Here is a 21,769-nt window from a genome sequence, read left to right as displayed (position 1 = left end):
GCAACGTCTCCGATTGGTCCAACTCGCTTTTACCATAGAAATGTTTACCGTACCCGCAAAACCTTGAACGGCTAGAGCGAGCTTCTACCATTGAAGTCTCTGATAGTTTCTGTACACGGTCTTGTACCTTTGACCTTTTTGCCGTTTTCAAAATGTTTTTTGCGCCAAATCAAACGGGTTATGCTCATTCATCTCGTAGCTGGTTGGTTTGGTTCCAGACTTAAAACTCTATATATATAAGCAATTTTCGAAACGTCAATAACAGTTGAATGGGGAAAAACACTTCTGGAGTCAGAGCCGTAAAAAAGTGGGTGGTCACTGTTGAGCTCGATTTGTTGGTGAAAAATTAATTTTCTGTTGCACATTGCGTTGCAAACACACTGCAAACTGTGAAATGCAGCCTGAGTAATGTTAGAAATGTAGTCTGAGTAATGTTCCTCTCCAGGATGGTGACCCCTGAAAGAAACTGTCTTACAACACACTTCTAAACACATAAACACACAAGCTCAGATAAAAATGACAATCTAAGTAATATGTGACATTCCCAAAAACCATTCCTTTGCCCTTGAGGTAAATAAAGGAAGTAAATCAAACATAAGACGAGTCGTCCAGTTCCCTAATCCACTGGGAAATTCCACAGTTTTGCCTGAATGGGCTAGACACAAATATTACAAAGCCCCCTGGATGAATAGTCAGAATGCATAATTTGAGGTTAAGAAAAACATCTTATGTATGAGTTTGAGCCAATTTATTCTCTTTTTACTAAAAGAATTGCGATTGGATCAGTTCAAATTGACTGGGTTTGATATCATTTTTCTTTTCTTCTCCTTTCCAGGCTCACCTCTCCTCCTGTTTGCCAACCGGCGTGATGTACGATTGGTCGATGCGGAGGGCGCGCGGGGGGAGTCGGCCATCGTTGTTAGTGACCTGGAGGATGCAGCAGCGGTGGACTTCCTGTATTCTGAGGGCCTGATATTTTGGACAGACGTCAGTGAGGAGGCCATCAAACAGACGCACTGGAATCAGTCATCCAACTGTAAGACTGCACACTGTTTCCTGTGTGTTTATTCTCATGCTTAGAGAAGGTTTCCTCATAAACACCAGCAGTAAAGGTGGCTTTGTAAGCTACTTATGTTCAGGGGTTAAAGTGGGCCGGAACGATCCGGAACGGCGATTAACAAGTAAACGAATCAAATTGGCGGTTTCATACTTCTTCTTTCTTCTAAAATAACGCCAAACTTCCATTGCAGTGTTTCCCCTGTTGAGTCTCAGCAGTGCACCACCGTCTGTCTGTGGTGAGTTCACATGTCTATAAAAAATAGCCGGACAGTCGAGTACTGTCTGTTAAAGTCAGTTGAACAGGGCTACGTTCAGACCCGACAAAACGTAACAACACGTTTATTTGAACTGAAACGGGGGTGCGTTGAACACCTTGTTGTGTGCGCAAACGCGCTGCCTTTTTATTAAAGCGTAACTCTCGCCAAAATGCAACCTAGCATCTTTTTGTGAATGTACAAAGTACCGAGTCAAACTTTCGTTTAATAGCATAATTAGGACGGATAGTGCACGTATCAGGGAGGAGAGTAAAGATAGAAAGCTCCTAAAGCTTAGTTCCATATAAATGCACGGATAATCTGTTGTTTTGTCGTTAGTGAAAAACAATATTGACCTTGTAGTTGAAAAAGGAGCCTGATATAAGAATGACATTTCCTCCTATGGAGTCCGTTCATTTGCATTCGGAGATCGACTCTTTTTGACTGGCGAGATGGACGGCGACCGGAAACAACAACAGCTAACGTGAGTCGTTCAAAACCTTTCTTTTTAGTAAACTCTTTGTACACAACCAATGTGTCGAGCCTTCTTAGTGTTTTAAAAATAGTGATTTTGATGTGATCGTAGTAGTGCCTCTAGGACTCCCATTAAAAAGGCCATTTGACTGAAAAACTAAAACACGGTCAATCTTAAAAGTGGCCTTTCCGTCCTAATTATGCTTTTAAACTAAAGTTTGACTCGGGTACATTCACAAAAAGACCCTAGGCTGCATTATGTCGAGAGTTACGCTTTAACACGAGTTTACAGACACTCTCTGCTGACTGACCTGTGACACAGCCACCAAACCAGAGAAGCACACCGTTTCACACTGTTCCGAGTAAAGACGGAAACCGTAGCAAAGCGGTGCACACCGTTTTGAGATTGGACGTGCCCCAGGTGATGATCACGTCACCTGTAGCCTACGGTTTACAACACTACACGACACGGTAACATGCTGCAGATCCAGTGTTTTTAGATGAGCTAGACAGAGAGCATCCCCTCCCTGATCTTAGGGTTCCCCCACCTGCCAAATCCCACTTTAACCCCAGCATATCTTCACTGGTTTGATGAAGAATGCATCCTTTCTCTTTCACCTTCCCACACTATGTATGTTTTCTGGTTGCAGCCCTTAAAGAGGCGCTGGGAACGGGCCAGACTGTGGTTGTATCAGGGCTGGACAGTCCCGACGGGCTGGCCTGTGACTGGTTGGGCAGAAAGCTCTACTGGACAGACTCGGAGACCAATCGGATTGAAGTGGCCAACCTGGATGGCACCTCCAGGAAGGTCTTGTTTTGGATGGACTTGGACCAGCCCAGGGCTATCGCTCTCAACCCTGCTCAACGGTAACAGAGACACTCTTCATAGTACGCTTAGACCGCCATAGTACTCTTGTCTGCAGGACAAACATGGACTGTAGTGCAATAGATTTATTGAGACTGAGGCTGATAATAGTAACAGGTAAAACTGGAAAGCTGATAGTGAAACTGGGGCTCTGGATCAATCGTTATAAATGTCTCTTCAAAAATGCGATATGTGTGGATTTCCCTGTAGTTAGCCTGTTATTCTGGACGATCCAAAGTCAACACTTTTCGGGATCATCATCATCATCAAAACCTAGATTTACACTGTAAAACCAAAACTGCTTGGCTGGATATCACAAGAGGGATGTTGGAAAATATGTTTCTTGAACAGACCCTTTGAAGGCCTCCCTTAGATCAGAGAGTCACTTGCTTTAGCCGCTCTACACAGTGCTTGTTTTTTTTAAAGATTATTTTTTGGGGCTTTACCCTTTAATGACAGTGGATAGACCAGAAAGGGGGAGAGAGATAGGGGATGATACGCAGCAAAGGGCAGCAGGTCGAATTCGAACCCGCCGCTGCAGGACTCAGCCTACATGGGGCCACCCCCACAGTGCTTGTTTTTAACAGTTGACAGACAACTTGCTCACTTAAGTCTTTCAATGAAAGTCTTGAGATATATATATATATGTATATGTATGTGTGTGTGTGTGTGTGTAAACAATGCCTAAATATCCCAGGTAACCAAGCATACCTGAGCTGAAGGTGCAGGGTGCAATGACAGATATGAGATATAATAGGAAAGATGGTGGAAGAGAAGGCCTGTACTGCAGAGTTTCCGTTTTCTGTGGTTTGTTTTCACACTGACCTCCTCTCTCTCTCTCTCTCTCTCTCTCTCTCTCTCTCTCTCTCTCTCTCTCTCTCTTAACACAACTTGTTGGATCAGCAAAACCTGAGCTCCTCAGATGATAGATTTACTGTTGTGGGTTAATTTTGTCCTACTAGAATACAGTGTAGCAGAATGACTTATGATTGTGTGTTAACAGTTTTCATGATGGTTTGGGCTACAGAAGTCTCCAACCATGACTTCTGCAGAACTTGTATAAAGACACTGTACTTAAACTAGAGGTTCAATGAGTCCATTGGCCTCCTTAGTTCAGGCTGAATGCACTGAATCATTTCCTTTCAACAAACACTCTCTTTCTTACTGTATTGCCCAAGCAGTATGACTCCATCATACCGTAAACAGCCTGAACACCATGTCTGCGCCAGCCAGGAACAGTCAGATTGAACAGCTAACATTTCTATAGATCACGATAGCCACAGGGTGTGCCTGTGTTGGGAGTTGTTGGTCATACTGTAACTGAACCTCGGTGGGTGCAGAGCCAGTGGGACAAAAGAGTGCATAGGCCAAGAACACAAACAGGTTGTCAACTGTCCTTTTATACTTGCTGAGTCAAATACAACAGCAGGTATGAAGACCACAACTACAATTATAAGGGTGTTTTCATACTTGGTCCGTTTCAGCCCTCCAAAAGAACTCAGACCTATTAGTCAGCATTTTTTGCGCATATGTGAGCACTCCAAAGGGACTCAGACCTCCTCGGGAGGTGGTCTGAGTACGTTCGCTTCAAGTCTGCGGCGTATATCGTGGTTCTCTTCACCGCATTGTGAACACAACACGCTTCAGGTTCCCTTTGCCCTCTTGCCTTTGCCCATGTATTTTAGCCCCGAGGCCCTATCAGAGCTGCCGAATTCTGCCGGATGTCCGTCCCCTTCCTCTTTCTCTGTGTTGGCGTTCTAACCTCTGGTGGATTTGTGAGGACTATGGTTAACTGCTCCTCAGATCTCTGCAGGGTAAATCCAGACAGCTAGCTAGACTATCTGTCAAATCTTTCTTTTACACGACTAAAACTACTTTTGAACGTACACGTTCCACCAAAACAAGTTCCTTCCTGAGACTATTTTGTAGAGGGACCCTGGCTCCGACGATTGTGATTGGTTTAAAGAAATGCCAACAAACCAGAGCACGTTGTTCTCCCATCCAGGAATGCTGTGTGGACTAGCAACTAGGGCTGGCAATGCAAGACTATCTTTCAAGTAAACTGACATTGTGAACACAAAAAGAACTGAGTCCCTTTTCTTTTGGTCTACTTTTTGGTCCACTTTAAGAGGACTGAGTTTGGTTTGCGTGAAGAGGACCATATGTGAAAACACCCTTAGATTCAGGTTGTTCTTGTTCTTTAAATCAGTTACATGAATCCAAGTCAATTCAGCTTTGGATGGTCCAAGCAGAGGCGGTTTGGAACCGAGACGCCCCAACTCAGAGTAGTTTCCTGTACGTGTGTGTCCCGTGGGTTGGTCCACTGCCATGTCTCTTTAGGAGTGTGAGTAAGGTTTGTTCCAGAGGGGTCTGAGTCCCTTTGGAGTGTTCACATAAGCGCAGAAAATGCTGACTAATAGGTCTTCATTTGGAGGGCTGGAACGGACCAGGTGTGAAAACACCTGTAGTTGTGGTCTTCGTAGCTGTTGTTACATTTGACTCAGCACGATTATTTACAGATATGATTGTAGACTGTCTTCTGACGAGCAGAATAGAAACATGATTAGTTTCTATCCAAAATTCATATTGTAACTTTCCTAGTTCCTGTTTGCTAGTCAGGTGTTCCACATATGTCTGTGTCTAGCCATGATTACCAAGTATCTGCAGGGTTTTTCCTGCACTGAGGATTTTTTGGTGCACTCTGAAGAGGTTTTAGCCAGTGGCAAAGGAAAATACTCAGCGTGGTCCTATTTACAGGAGCAGTGAACAACGTTTCCATTGCACAAGAACCTTATGGGATGGGAATGATTGTTCCAGGTACCCTCAGTGTTACCAGGGAAACAGAGTTATTGTTTGAAAAAAAACGCTTGGCAATATAAATGAATAGTCTTTAAATACAAATATTTGGCAATTGACCGTGGTATAAGCGGGTTAATGCCCTTCCAGATGTGAACCATTTGATGTGTGGCGCAGAGCATATATCCCATTATATTTTTATATTTTAAATTGTCATCTTTCGCCTGAAATAATTGTTTTCCTTTAGATAGAATTAAAGACATTTCCACCATAAATTATTGCATAAAAATGTACCACAATGCAGAAAATGAAAATGTATTGGGGGAGGACCCCCTGACCCCAAGGCCCATTCTGAGCCAGAACAAATCCTTATCTGTACAGGGTGAGAGCCATGAGGAGTTTGGATATACAATTAGTTTTGTCAACATTTAATAAGATTATATTTATATTAGTCTCGCATGTTCAGACCTTCATTCACAGCGCTGCAGAGGAAGCTCTGGCTAGTCCACACAGCATTCTGGGATGTGAGAAAAACGTGCTCTGGTTTATTGGCATTTCTTTAAACCAATCACAATCGTCTTGGGCGGTGCTAAGCTCCGGACGGAGCCACGGTGCCTCTGCTAAATAGTCTCAGGAAGGAACTGGTTTTGGTGGAACATGTGTACGTTCAAAAGTAGTTTTAGTCGTGCAACAGAAAACTCCGATTGGACAGATAGTCTAGCTAGCTGTCTGGATTTACCCTGCAGAGATCTGAGGAGCAGTTAACCATAGTCCTCACAAATCCACCAGAGGTTAGAACGCCAACACAGAGACAGAGGAAGGGGACGGACATCCGGGGCAAAATGAGGGACATCCGGCGGAATTTCCGGCGGCACCAGAGCAATCCTGGAAGTGGAACGTAGTCGCTATAGACTAAATTTATATATACTCATCAGTACTCAAATTGCAAACTGGGCCCTGTGTTTGTTTCATTGACATGTTTCTTCTGTTTGTCCCTCCAGGTACATGTACTGGACAGACTGGGGAGAGGAGCCCAGGATAGAGCGTGCTGGTATGGACGGCAGCAACAGGTACTCTATCTACTCAACCCTTAAGCTCTTCTGTATTTACAGTCAGATTGTAAAGCCCAGTTCAGACCAAAGATTCGTGATGAGAAAAAACGTTGCAGGAGAAGTTTCAACGCTGCAGACCGGTGCAAGTTTCGACTCGTTTCGTTGCGAACCTTCGGTCAGAACTGGACTTTACAGTACAGTATTCCCGGCGCAGCCAGTACAGAAGCAGTTACAATCCTACAGAAACATAGCCAAATGAGAGCACCATTTGTACAATCATTTCGTTTGCCTCTGTCTCTAACAGGAAAGTTATCGTGGTGGTGGACATATACTGGCCCAACGGTCTGACCATAGACCTGGTGGAACAGAAGCTGTACTGGGCCGATGCCAAACTTAGCTTCATTCACAGAGCCAACCTGGACGGATCCGCACGGTATGGCCCTCTGTCTATGTCTGTGTATGGGAGTGAATACAGTTCAAAGTAAACAGTAGACCTGTGCTAACTTACATGACATTTCCTTAGTATGCTTATATTTAATTCATAAACCAATATTATAAAGAAAAAAGCTCCCTGAGCTTATTTTAAGAAGTTACATTTCATCTTAAGTACCTGTAATCTCAAATGAACTTCCATGTGGGGAGTGGAGAGGATTTTTACAGATACAGTTCAGTCAGCCAACATACACAGAGAAGTTTATTGATATGAGAATACAGCCTGGCAGTACAGTTCATCTCTGCGATATAAAATATCTCTCCCCAGACGACGAGTCCGAGCGCAGGTAGATGCTGAAGTAGTAATGCTGCTGGCAGATATTTGCAGAGAGCAATGAAGCAGCCGCTCTGGCAGAACAGGGGAGGTGTCTAACTTTTTTTTGTACACCTTAAACTGACCACCAAATGGTAGATGTGTTAGATATAGGGCTGGGTGCTATGGCCTAAAATTGTTGCTTTCGCTACAACATTTTGCTGCTCTTTTGCAACATTAGGCTGAAAAAACGTGCATTCAGGCTGAATTTCACCGCTACATGGTTAAACCTCATTAGCTCTTACCAGTGTATCTCCGTGTGTACTCCGTCCACAGCAATCCCACCAATCGGTCCCAAAACGTCCCAGTTAGAGAGGAAATGGCGTAAACATATTCTTTGTAAATCTTTACAATCATTTCCTGAAAGAACCAAGCAGACCTGCCTTGTTGCACCATCCAAATCTTTTTCAAAACTTGGCATTTTCAGCGTGTGGCTCGCTAGCTCGGAGTCTGTTGTTGTTTCCCGAAGAGAACGGAGTTTGAGAACAGAAACACAGAGGACAGCTGAGGGACATCCGGTGAAACATGTGATGTAATTATTCTGAAAATATCGTTGATCCAGACTAGGTTCACTGCTAAATACCCACACACTAATACCAGTAGCTTACTTGATATGATTGTCTCAGTTATCAGCCGCTATAATGGACAAACCTACATTACCTGTTTGATGAAGGTGGAAATAAAAAACACTCTCAACTTAAAATTCTTGCACCTTTTTAAATGTTACAGTACAACATATTTCCTGGTTTTTCAGGACCCCCCCCTATTGAAACTTGAAAGATCAGCAGAAAATACTTTGAGTTTTCACTAAGTACATCTTCTTTCCAACAGAGAAAGGGACACACAGAATTAATGAAATATGAAGAGAGAGAGAGAGAGAGAGAGAGAGAGAGAGAGAGATAGAGAGAGAGAGAGAGAGAGAATGAGAGAGTTGTCCAACACAAACAGCTGTGGTATGGAGGCCCCAGTTAAAACACACACAGCCCCCCCCACACACACTTACGCACACACTCCCATCAGCCTTCTTTCTCCACAGTGTATCATTCTCCAACATTCTTCAATATTTTTCCGATACCGGTTCCTGAAAAATATTTTTCAATACCAATTTTATCAAAAATCCATTTTAACAAAAAGGAATTACAACATCGTACATTACGGTACAAATCTGTTGTCACCTCCTTTACACCTATGTGACGCACACTGTAGTCAAGCCTCTCAAGATACAACAACACACCCAAACACACACCCACACCCACACACCCACACACACACACACACACACGTCTCTACGACGTGTAACGTTAGACAGCCAATCACAGACATTATTAGATGTTGGTAGAAGCAGGCTGCATGCTTATTGGCTCACTGATGCTAATAACATTTACTCCTCAGGTATTGAAGTGTGGTATTGAATGACGAGGCATTTGTCGATACCCGATACTATGGAGGCGATTTGGCCGGTGCCTTAAAAGTATCAAAGTTCGGTACCCAGCCCTAAAAGAGGTGCATGTTTAAACCCATTCTTCTTAGCCGATTCAAATTGTATGTGTTGAACGCTGATCACAGGACCTTTGTTGCATGCATTTCCCATCTCTCTTCTCTCTCTCTCTTTCCTGTCATCTCTCTATTGTCGGCTGTCAAAAAAAGCATAAAATGCCCAAAAATGGTATTTAAAAAAAGTAGCCTTAAAGTGATGGTTCGGAGTAATTTCACCCTAGGGTCCTTTGCACCATGACCTCGAGCCAAACAACCCCCCAGAAGCTTTTTTCACCTCAATTTGAAAAAATCATGAAAACTTTGTTTGAAATACCAATGCACAAATACTTACCAAAACATGCTTCTGCAGATTAGATGTGGAGTTATTGAATGCTGCCAGTTCAGTCACCCTTGGCAGGCACATCTGGCATTGCATGATGATACTATTGGTCCTCTTGAATTTAAATGAAAAACAGTCTTTCAAATGGGGCCAAGGATTTTCATCGTTTTGGGCAGCAGAATTCGATGTTTCAGCGAGCAACCGTCGTTGCTCGCCTGATCCACCTCCATCTCGTTCTCAATCTCTTACAGTAAGACTTGGAGCCTGGTAGGCAGCCTCGATGCTGATCAGTCCTCACTGTAGTGGTTCTCCTACAGAAAGACTTGGAGCCTGGTAGGCAGCCTCGATGCTGATCAGTCCTCACTGTAGTGGTTCTCCTAGAGAAAGACTTGGAGCCTGGTAGGCAGCCTAGATGCTGATCAGTCCTCACTGTCGTGTTTCCAGGCACAGTTTTTTTTCTGCATTTCGGTTTTCGTTAGTACATTTTTTTTTTTTAACTCAGTAACAGATGGCATTTGTAATGTAGCGAAATACAATACTTCACTCAAAACGTAATCAAGTACATTTTAAATTACAAATAAAATACTAAATACACAACAAAACTAACTGTGAGTAAATGTATTTCGTTACTTTCCACCTCTGGATACTACCACACCCGATACTACCTCCTAGCAATGTGACTTAACTTCTCCGTCAAGCAGGTATAGCAACGGAAGAGGAGCAATGCCAGCCGTTTGCAGTTTTTGGCTGTAAAAAAATAACTAGGCTCTTGTCCAATGCATGATTGCACCTGGCGACCAGCCATTGTCAGTCTTGAGCCGAGAGATTCTCAGCCGTCACCACATCACAGAAACCGTGTTTCCAAAGCTGCTTTGTGAAAAAGCACACCAGCAGCCTGTTGCCCGTAAACTTCACCACTGATATTTGGAGTAGTGGTGTTAGCCCAATGTCTCTCATCAGCTTAACGGGCACAAACATGAATCTGCTCTGTCTGCATGCGGTTTCTACACAGCGCTGTTTTAACAACCACAGTGCTACTCTGTAAATAGCGATTCTTTTTCACAAACAGGCTGAAACGAAAGCTCTCGGTGTGTAGTCTAACTGTTTTACCTGTTATAGTTTACCACAAGTCTTTAAATTGGACAAAATCGTGTGAGCTTAACTGCTGGCGTAAACAAACCATCCTCTCCGCTGCCTCAGTAAATCCACATGGGTACTTAATATGCACGGGAATGACATCATCTGACTATGGCGTTCTTCATTCTTTCAAAACTTCACTCAGTATTTTGATATCGGTCATGATATGATTTATTTTATTGACACTAGCCCGGGGAAATATCCAGGCCCAGGCACTGATCTTTGAATAGAAAAAAGGCATGGGACTTTATAAATACCGCTTTGTTATAATTGACAACAACATCAGAGAAGGCCAACATCATCTGTGTGTCTGAAAACAATAATTATTAAGTACTCGTATCGGTACTCGGTATCGGCAAGTACCCAAATGTAACTACTTGTACTTGTACTTGATCTTAAAAAAAAGTGGTATCTGTGCATCTCTAGTATGTACGTTAGGAAGATGTGGTGTTCTGGTGCACGAATGCTCATCAAGGCACAGTAGAGACATGGACACATGCAGCTCAGTTAGAATGGGAGGCTTTCATCAATGATATAGTTTGCCTTGTCTTCCAATTAATACACACACACACACACACAGGCACACACACACACACACACACACACACATTGAACAGAGCTTTGAAATCTGGAGTTGATTAAATTTGTCCTTTTTTTCTTAACCACTGCTGGCAGTCTGCTCTGCTTTTACAACACACACAGACACACACACACACACACACACACACACACACACACACACACACACACACACACACACACACACAGGACTGAAAATGATGATTGATGAAAGCCAGTTTCTGGTGTGTTGATATTCTAAATACACGCCTCCTTTGATCCGGTGCCTAAGTGTGTTTGCGTGCGTGCGTTTCCCTGTAAGTGATTTTAAAGTGTGTTTCAGAAAAGAGCCACTCTCGCCTGATTCAATCTAACACTTCTCTCCGCTTCATGCTCTTTGTAATTGTTTGGCCCTAAGGATCGGGAGAGGGCATACCTTCACCGAGGCTGCACAATGTGCTGCTTTATTAAGAAAGTGTGTATTGGCGTCCACATTGCAGTGGAATGTGGTCTAGATGTTCGTGGTGCCGGGGGGGGAGGATGCCTAATGGTTCTCTGACCTTTCCTCTCGTGCCTCCATCAAGCCTAAACTTCCCTTTTACACCAGATGTCTAATGAGCAGCTTGTGATGACGTGTGCCCCTCAGAGAAGAACTCCTTTACATTTAAATTCTTTCATTTTCAGCGCTTTTCTTAAAAACCACCCTCATGCCAAGTGGACAAGCTCATTACATTTTCCTCTCGTGTCACCCTTATGACCATTTGACCCCCTTTTTGTTAGCTCCACTGCCAATGATGCACAATCCTTTGTTTGTTGTTCAAATAGTCCAACACCTTTTGTTTTGTGTGGTTTAATGGGCATTGCAGTTTAGGAGTCAATAGTGGTTCTCTGTTAGCAATAGTGTGTTTCTGTCGACTTTGGATGAAGTGTATTTTACGATGCTAAAATTACTGTTTGTTTACATGGAGCCTGGTGGGTTTAGCCAACGCAATTCCGCGTCTGTTTAAAAAAAAAAAAAAGGATCTTACTCTTTAACAGAAAGGTCGACCTCCTTAGAAATCCTTTCCATAATGTTGTCAGACACTAGGGCCCTATCTCGCACCCCGCGGCGCGGCGCAGCGCAGCGCAGCGCAAAGCCCGACCCAAGTGTCTTTGCTAGTTTAAGACCAACGTAGTTGTCAATTTCCCGTCCAGCGCCCGCGTCGTTTAAATAACAAATGCACCTGCACCCATCTGTGGCCCATAGGCGTGCTGGTCTTACAGGGAGGTGTGTTCAGGTGCATTCTGGGCATATTGCTATCTTGAGGCAGCAGGAAGTGATCGCGCCATTGACCAACAAAAACCTGGTCTAAAGTCAATAACGCAGCATTTCATTGTTATTTTAACAGCAAATTAGTAAAATGTTCCTAGGCTCGTGCACAGCGCACGCACACTATGCTTGTTACACACACAGGGACGCACACACATGCAGAAGATTACAAATAAAAATATTACAGTGCAAATCCTCCATCATAACAGCAATGCTCCAAGGTCCAAACGCGCCTGGCTTTTAAAGGGAATGGGAGATGATCTCTGATTGGTTTATTACATGTTACTCCCAAAACACACCTCTGATTAATGAAGACACTAAGTACAACCCTTTAGTACCAGGCGCCCGGCGCACGGACCCTTTTTTCCGCCGTCAAACTAGCAAAAGTGGATTTTGACACGCCCTAAACACACCTGCGGCAGGCGCTTCACGCCGTGCACTCAGATCCTTAAAATAGGGCCCTTAGAATATTAATCTGAGTCTGTCAGCAGCAAAACGAGCACTTTTGTAAACGTAAATACAAGCTGGACAATTGCCCTGTTAACTTACATTGTAGCTTGTTTCCCTGCTGCTGACTGCAGCGATCTCTCTTAATACTGGACCAATGTCAAAGGTTGTTGTTCCCATCAGTCACTTAGACACAAAAACATAGGAACATATCATACACAGGTCCTGAGGCCCGTTCCAGAAAGCAGGTTTAGTGAAAACTCTGAGTTGGTTAACCCTGAGATGAGGGAAACTCTGGGTTTTCTGTTCCAGAAAGAGAGGTAACTTAACCTCAGAGTCAGTTACTATGGTAACTGAGTCTGTGAACCTAACCTGGTCGGGAGCAGGTTTTCTTCAAGAAACCTCGAGAAACCTCCGCTGAGAGGGAGGAGACTGAGAGAAACGGGGGAAAAAACTTGAGTTGCTCTCAGTCTCTCTCTCAGAGAAACTCATTTCCTCATTCATTCATTCATTCATTCAGTCTGTATCAGGCACATTTTAATACAGTTTTATTTGCATGAATAAAAAAACTAATTGGTTTATATTAGGCAGATTATAAAACTTTTTTTTTTCAAACATGTCCTGTCCTTTTGTCGACGATCCCGTTGATGAAAAAGCTGTATTAATTCACAGGGAGTTTACGTCGGTATTGAGTCCCGACTATAGATGTATTTTCATTTCCACATAACCGATTTGAGAGGTATTTTTTATCACAGTCCATTAGATATGCAGATACCTTATCGTCCTCATATCACTAACATCAGCCATCGTGGACAGGCTTTAACATCCCAGCAGATTCTTTGTATCGCATTACGTTTTTTGCAAACGGCAGTTTTCTTAACAACAGTGTAGCGGATCATACAGTAATAGTAAAGCCACTGTATGCAGAGAAATCAGAAAAGTGTGACTCGCTCTGAAACGTTTTTTTAAACGTTTTTGTAGTGTTCCCTGGACAGTAGAGCCATTAAAAAGAAATACATCATTATACATTATAGTTCTGTTAATGATCATGGTGCTGCAGCCTCAGAATGGGATTAGTATAGTTTACTTTTTCGCCTGCAGGATTGCACCTAAATGAAATTATAGGTGTAATAGAATTCCAGTTTTCACCAGTAATATTATAAGTTAACTGTGATTAAATATGAAATTAATACACTGTGAATGCGTACGCATTGACTCGAGCAGCAATTTTCTCCCACAGCAATTCTCTCTCTTTTGCAGCAGCAGCAGCCGCTGTCTTGCTTTTTTAACGAAATGCATGTTCAAACGGTTCAAACTCGCTGTTTGTGCGCATGAGTATTTCCGCCGACCCGTTTGTTTGTGGTTGTTACCATGGTGAATTGAAGAATCATGGCTCCATTCATACTGCCTTTTGTGCACGCGCGTAACCCTGAGTGAACATACTCCGAGTTAATTGAACCAACTCATATCAGCTGTTCTGGAACCGAAAACTCAGAGTTTCCCCTCTCAGGGTAAATCAACTCAGACATCAGGGTTAGACTCAGAGTTTGTTAAACCTCCTACCTGGAACGGACCTCAGGTTGAAAAAACACTAGTTACCCTTTAACATGTAAAGCCGGAGATGCATTTGCTGTTTAACTCCGCGTTGGTGTAGACATCAATCACGTTAGGTTAATTTCTGAGTAATTACACAACCAATGTTCCAAACGGACACAGGATATGGGAGACAGCCCTCATGTGTTCACGTAGTTTAAAGCCAGTTTATCTCTGGCTTTAAACAGCTTAGCGGTATCTCAAAATATCCCATCAAAATACACCAAAAATTTTGATTTCCCAGATTTTAGAAGTATTTTGAGTTCCCTTCCATGGTAGACAAGTAGCAGTTTGCAATACAGCACAAAACAGCAACCTTCCTCTGATTCTTCAAACGCTTGTGTTTTTGTCCTGCAGTGAAACAGTGGTGGAGGGCACGCTGACCCATCCGTTTGCTCTGACTCTGTCTGAGGAGACCTTATACTGGACCGACTGGCAGACCCGCTCCATCCACGCCTGCAACAAACACAGTGGAGACAAAACCAGAGAGATCCTCAGTGGGATTTACTCTCCTATGGACATCCAGGTTCTGGAGGCCCATCGGCAGCCTTACAGTAAGAAACGTCTTTCCTGTATGTGTGTGTACAGTACAGTCAGCGGTGGAAGAAGTATTCAGATCCTTTACTTCAGTAAAAGTTCTAATAACACACTGTAAAATACTCTGTTACAAGTAAAAGTCCTGCAGTGAAAATGTTACTTTAGTAAAAGTCTGTAAGTATGATCAGGAAAATGTAGTTAAAGTATTAAAAGTAAAGAACTCTCCTCCCATTGTAGTGTGTGTAAAGGATCTAACCAGCTGTGTGTTTAATGGTCTAATCATCTCAGCTGGACTTGTAGCCGTTATATTGTCGGCTAGTTTACTAACATCAGATTTTATAAACTACATGTGTTTTGTGTGCAGAAATCTGAATGTGTAAAGTAACTAGTAACTAAAGCTGGAACAGATGAATGTAGTGGAGTAAAAAGTCAAATATTTCTCTCTGAAATGTAGCGAAGTAGAAAGTGGCATGAAAAGAAAAGACTCAAGTAAAGCACAAGTACCTCAACATTTGGACTGAAGTACAGTACTGGAGTAAATGTACTTAGTTACATTCCATTACTGAGTACAGTACATGTGCAGTAGAGGGAGTAGTGTCATTGATCTACATACTTGCTGTTATAAGAAGCTCATCATATTTTCTTCTTCTTCTGTCTCTCTCTCTGTCTTGGCTGCAGTCCAGACTCCCTGTAGTGACACTAACGGAGGCTGTAGTCATCTCTGCCTGCTCTCTCCAGTCCAGCCCTTCTACAGCTGTGCCTGCCCCACAGGAGTCCAGCTGAAACCAGATGGAAAGACATGCAAACCAGGTATGGGTCCTATTCCCACTAGTTCTGTCCTCGACTAAAGAAATTCTTAGTCGACTAACGGCCAGTTTATGCGCCTGCGTTAAATCGACCCTGTGGGTACATACGTAGGTACGTGGAGATACCGACCCTACGCCATAGCCTGACCTCACCTCTCGGAAAATGTAACCACACGTCGCGGTGATGCAGACAACTGTGATTGGTTCTGTTTGCCCGTGGCTTGGTAGCGTTGCATTTCCCCCCTGACTCCTGTCCTGGTTCTCCTTCTCCATCAACAACATGAGATCAAGGAGAGGGTTAACTTCTCCTGCTCCAGATCTCCCACCGTGGTCAGAAAGAACAGGGGAGACTCTTTGGTTCTTTCACTAGGACTCTAGAGTCGCTACTCGCTCTGAAGATAATCACCATCACTCTCACTCGCTCTACCACACACTCCCCACGCACGCACGCCGCACACACACACACACACACACACACACACACACACACACACACACACACACACACACACACACACCTCACAGACCTCTCCACCACAGCTTCAAATGTCTCCTTTTTGCAGCCAATAATGTTTCTTTCTCCACCAGTAGTTGTTTTGTATTTGTTTGTGCTGGACACATATTAAGGATAGGATTTTATTGGTTATGAATACAAGTGAGATACTGGACTCAGAGTCATTAGGATTTGCTGTTGCTCACCTGCATCACCATTTTCTCTGGTGTGTAATGTAGCGATGCAGCCTGGAGTGTATCAGCTTGAAAACAAGTAGCAGTGACCTCTGTGTGAGCAGACTGGGACACTGACTGACCAGGCCGCCATGTTGATTCCCACGATGCTGAAACAATAGAGCCTTCTTCTGCAGAAACACAACACTGTGTTAGAGCGCGTCTGTGTCTGTTATGTGTTATGTGAATGTATTACATTTGAATGAAGCATGCCAACCAATCACTTAGCCACCGTTGACAATAAAAACAACAATGCTCTATTGTGTCAGCCTGCAGTGTGTGTGTGTGTGTGTGTCTTTTGTCCGTGCTTCTAATTAGTTTTGCTTGGCTGGTTAAATTGAAGGCGTTTGTTATTATGCTGGCAGCAGAGCGCGCTCGTGTGTGCGTGTGTGTTTGTGTGTGTGTGTGCGTGTGCATGAGACTGTTTGTCAGGGGTCTTTTAAGTGTCTCAGAGTGAAGTCAAGCGAAGAGAAGAGTGGAATCACAGGCGCTTTCCCTCCCTTTTCCCGTCATTTATCCCCCCCCCCCCCCGCGCCTCAGTCATTTAGGTAACGATGGAACAACTTTCAATGTCAAATCTGATTGGTGCCAAGGCTGAGAGATGCCAGATTTTGATTGGTTGTGAAAATGCAGCTGGAACGAGAGAGGGAGAAAGATTTACATAATTTGCAGAACTATGTGTTTTTGATATCTGAGCTATCTGACATTATTTTAGGTATTGGAGATGATGTACTATGTAGAGCTGCAGAGATTAAGTGATTATTTGTCAACTATTTAATTACTTGCCAACTATTTTGATAATCGATTAATCGGTTTGAGTCATTTATTTTTATCATGATAAAAGTCAGAATTCTCTGATGTCAGCTTGTTAAATGTGAACACGTTCTAGTTTCTTCTCTCCTCTGCGACAGTAAACTGAATATCTTTGAGATGTGGACAAAACGAGACATTTGATGACATCATCTTTGGATTTGGGAAACACTGATCCACATTTTTCGCCATTTTCTGACATTTTAGAGACCAAACAACTAATCCATTCATCCAGGAAATAATCAACAGATTAATCGGCTATGAAAATGATCGGTAGTTGCAGGCCTAGTACTGTGTATTGCGTAATGTGCTGTAGCAGAGTACACAATTTAATGATGTAGATTTTGGAAAATGTAGATTTTTATTTTAGACCTATGTGAAATGTCAGTATTATTTCTGCTATGATGTCACCATGGCTTTGTCTGAAGATTCAGATACATTGATCTAAAATGTGAGACAAAGACCAGAAACACAGAAAGAAAGATAGACAAGGCAGATAGGGGAATAGAAAGAGAGAGACACTTTGAACTGCTTTAAATGTGAGCTCTTTGGAGTCAGAGGTGTGCGAGACAAAGGAAAACCGTTAATTGTCTCCCAGGAGATGAGTTTGGCTCCTGTTAACTCTGAAGCAACAGCCCAAACCCGGTTTGGGATCCCCGAGGACAGCAGAGCCCTTTGTTTCCACACTGGATGGAGCAGAAACTAGTGATGATAGTAGATCTTGGCTGAGGCTTCAAATATTTTTCAGCACAGATAGATCAATGTTTTTGGACTTTGCTTCTATGACTTTATTTGCCTGTAGGACATTATTATTGTTAGGCTATGTTGCTGCTGTTTTCCACTGCGGCTGCTTGTGTTCGTGTTCTCTCTGCTTTAGGCAGGGCTGGAAAGTTACTAAGTATACTTACTCAAGTACTGTATTTAAAGGGTAACATCGGGGTTTTTTTTCAACCTGGACCCTATTTTCCTATGTTCTTGTGTCTAAGTGACTGATGGGAACAACAATCTTTGACATTGGTCCAGTATTAAGAGAGATCGCTGCAGTCAGCAGCAGGGAAACAAGCTACAATGTAAGTTAACAGGGCAATTGTGCAGCTTCAATTTACGTTCACAAAAGTGCTTGTTTTGATGCTGACAGACTCAGATTAATATTCTAAGTGTCTGACGACATTATGGAAAGGATTTCTAAGGAGGTCGACCTTTCTGTTAAAGAGTAAGATCCTTTTAAAACATCCGTGAAATTGCGTTCGCTAAACTTACCAGACTTCTCGTAAATAAACAGTAATCTTATCATCGTGAAACACACTTCATTCAAAGTCGACAGAAACAAAATAAAACTATGAAAAGTCGTCTTGGTTCATCTTTCCACTGTTCCAACAATCACCACTCTGGTTTGGTTGAAATAAACACAAAGTTTACAGATTTACATGTGAAAATATGTTGGCTCTAAACACGTTAAAAGTATTGTTTATTTAAAGTTTGGTAGGTTTAACGATAGCTATCTCGGAGCTGTTTCATGTTAAACAAAAAGGATCTTGTTCCTACGTCTATCTCTGTAGGGATCCTTTCCATAATGTTGTCAGACACTTAGAATAAAACAGCACTTTTAGTGGATGAAATTGACGATGCATATTTGCCCCATAGAGTTACATTGCAGCCCGGTTCACAGCTGCTGGTTACAGCGTTCATGCTTAAGACAGATTGTTGTTCCCATCAGTCACTTAGACACTAACACAAGGAAAATAGGGTCCAGGTTGAAAAAGTACAATGTTGAGGTACTTTCACTTGACATGAGTATTTACATTTTATGCTACTTTATACTTCTACACTATATGTTAGCAGATTACATTTATTTCACAGCTGTAGTTACTACTTACTTTTCATATTCAGCGTTTACAACACATATGACAGGCTTATAAAATACACTGAGTTGTCAGATCTCTGTAAATTGAGACATTTCCCCTTTAAACCTCTCAAATAGTTTGAGACCCAAATAGGTCAAATCATTCTGTTTCACACAAAAAACAAAGTCCAAAAAGGAAGAAAAGATTTGTGTAGCAGACCTTTGTTTTGTTTGGAAACCGACTTGAAATTCGTTTCACCACAGAACCATTGACATTTGGCTGTGGGGTTTGGCTCTAAATTGATACCAAGAACTCTGCCTCGGATCTGCTGGATGGAGCCTTGATATCTATACTTTAATGACATGAGCTTTGGAGAAATGTACAAGTTTCCCAATGGGCGGAAAAAAGTCTGCTCTTTGTCAAGTTTATAATGATACTGAGTGAACAGCAGATATGCAGAACTTTCTTCTTTTCCTCTCCCATTAATCATCTCTGACCCCTCCCATTCATCTGGTGACCCTTTAGAGGGAGCCCAACCCAGAGGCTGGGAACCACCGGACTAAAGTATTATTATAAATAATTAAGTATTATTTTACAATGCATGACTTTTACTGTTAGGAGTATTTTGCCATCTTTTATTGATACTTTTGAAGTTATAATATGTGATATTTCTGCATTAAAATGTCTAAAAACGACTGGACCAATGTTAAATATGTTGTTGAGTTGTGTACTTACATTGAAACAAGTGTTTCCAACAATGCTCAAACCCAGTGAAATCTTGGTTTAAGCATTTTGTGTCTCCCCTCAAGAGAACAAGATTGGACAGCCTTTGTCATTTGAGCATCGATGTGAATGTCAGCATCACACCTAAAATTCAGACTTCAGACTCTAACTTAAAGACACCGCTTTCTCAAGTATGAGAAAATACTCTACTCTGATGACATTGTCAGTGTCTGGGCTTGGAGTTGGAGACTACTTTATAAAATGGATTACACAGAAAGGTCTGCACACTGTAGCTCCATTACGTGCAATTTATTGGCACATTCTACAACCCAACTCCATGGGGAGTTGGGTTGGGAACCGGAGGGTTGCTGGTTCAAGCCTCAGTACGGAGTGTAGACTGGTAGCTGGAGAGAGGCCAGTTCACCTCCTGGGCACTGCCAAGGTTGAGCAAGGCACCGAACCCCCCCAAAAGCAGTCGCAGCCCCCTCACTCTGACATCGCTCCATTTGTGCATGTATAGGACCTGAGCATGTGTGTACTTCAGGCCGGTGTGTAGTGTGTTCTAACAACAGAGTGAAATAATTGTAATTTCCCCCCTGGGGATCAATAAAGTATAAATAAAAAATAAAAAGTTACGTTTCAAGCAAATGCTATTCTACAGACATACAGTCGGGCCTCAACAAATAATAAAAACGTGTCTGGTTTGTTCAGGAGCAGAGCAGGTTCTGCTGCTGGCTCGACGGACCGACCTGAGGAGAATCTCACTGGACCTGCCGGACTTCACTGACATAGTACTACAGGTAAACACACACACACACACACACACACACCACACACACACACACACACACACACAGCTGGAGGCTAGATATCGTGTTAGATTTGGGATATTGTAATATCGTAATATGGTATAAGTGTTTTCCTGGTTTTAAAGGCTGCATTACAGTAAATGTCATTTTATGAACTTACCAGACTGTTCCAGCTGTTCTGTTATTTGCCTTTACCTACAATATATCCACATTACTGATGATTATTTATCAAAAATCTCATTGTGTCAATATTTAGTCAAAGCACCAATAGTCAACCCTACAATATCGCCAAATATCGATATTGGTATGTTTGGTAAACAAATATCTTGATATTTGATTTTCTCCATATCGCTCAGCTCTAACACACACACACACACACACACACACACACACACACACACACACACACACACACACACACACACACACACACACACACACACACGTATTCATCCCTGTTCCTCTGCTCATGCAGGTTGATGACATCCGCCATGCCATAGCTATAGACTATGACCCAGTCGAGGGTTACGTCTATTGGACAGATGATGAGGTTCGCGCCATACGGCGGTCCCACATCGATGGCAGCAATGCCGTGGTGCTGGTTACCACGGAGATCAACCACCCAGATGGCATTGCTGTGGACTGGGTGGCCAGAAACCTGTACTGGACCGACACTGGCACTGACAGGATTGAGGTACATCTCAGGGCTGCAACTATTATTTTCCTCATCCATTAATGTGTGGATTATTTTCTGGATGAATGGATGAGTTGTATGGTCTCTAAAATGTCAGTAAATGGTAAAAAATGTGGATCATTTTTACTTTTTTTCATAAAAAATGACATAAACCGATTCATTGATTATTGAAATAGATGTCGAACAATTTAATAATTGACAACTAATTGATTAATTGATTCATCTCTGCAGCTCTGGTATATCTTCACGGTTGGTGTTAAAAATGCTGTTTATGGAAAACCACTGTTTGGTTAACTTTACATTACCTGATTTATGGAATTATATATACTGTGTGTATATATATATATATATATATATATAAAATACGTTTAAAAAAAAAGACAACCAAAGAAAGAAATACATGTGATGAGTATAAACAATGTTGTTCTGTTAGTATGTTGTATTTTAATATTGTATAATGTGGTATTCCAGGTCACCAGGCTGAATGGAACCTCTCGGAAAATTTTGATTTCTGAGAACCTGGATGAACCCCGAGCCATCGTCCTGGACCCAGTTAATGGGTATGTGTGTGTGTGTGTGTGTGTGTGTGTGTGTGTGTGTGTGTGTGTGTCCAACTCCAAAAATATACACAGCATTAAACTCTGCTGGTAATAAG

General features: G+C 42.5%; 1 protein-coding gene across 1 annotated transcript in view; it reads left to right on the top strand.

The window, feature by feature from the left end:
• lrp5 (low density lipoprotein receptor-related protein 5) overlaps nt 1-21,769 on the top strand; it is a 70,282-nt gene that overhangs the window by 14,482 nt on the left and 34,031 nt on the right. The window contains 9 exon segments of the mRNA XM_039807586.1: nt 836-1,036; nt 2,438-2,654; nt 6,450-6,518; nt 6,805-6,933; nt 14,523-14,719; nt 15,381-15,512; nt 20,323-20,411; nt 20,896-21,114; nt 21,586-21,674. Of these exon segments, the coding sequence (XP_039663520.1) occupies nt 836-1,036; nt 2,438-2,654; nt 6,450-6,518; nt 6,805-6,933; nt 14,523-14,719; nt 15,381-15,512; nt 20,323-20,411; nt 20,896-21,114; nt 21,586-21,674 (1,342 nt within the window).

The sequence above is a fragment of the Perca fluviatilis genome, chromosome 8 (assembly GCF_010015445.1).
Source record: "Perca fluviatilis chromosome 8, GENO_Pfluv_1.0, whole genome shotgun sequence".
NCBI classification, from domain to species: Eukaryota; Metazoa; Chordata; class Actinopteri; order Perciformes; family Percidae; genus Perca; species Perca fluviatilis.
Note: the sequence above shows the minus strand (reverse complement) of the source record. Positions and strands in the feature narration are given on the sequence as shown.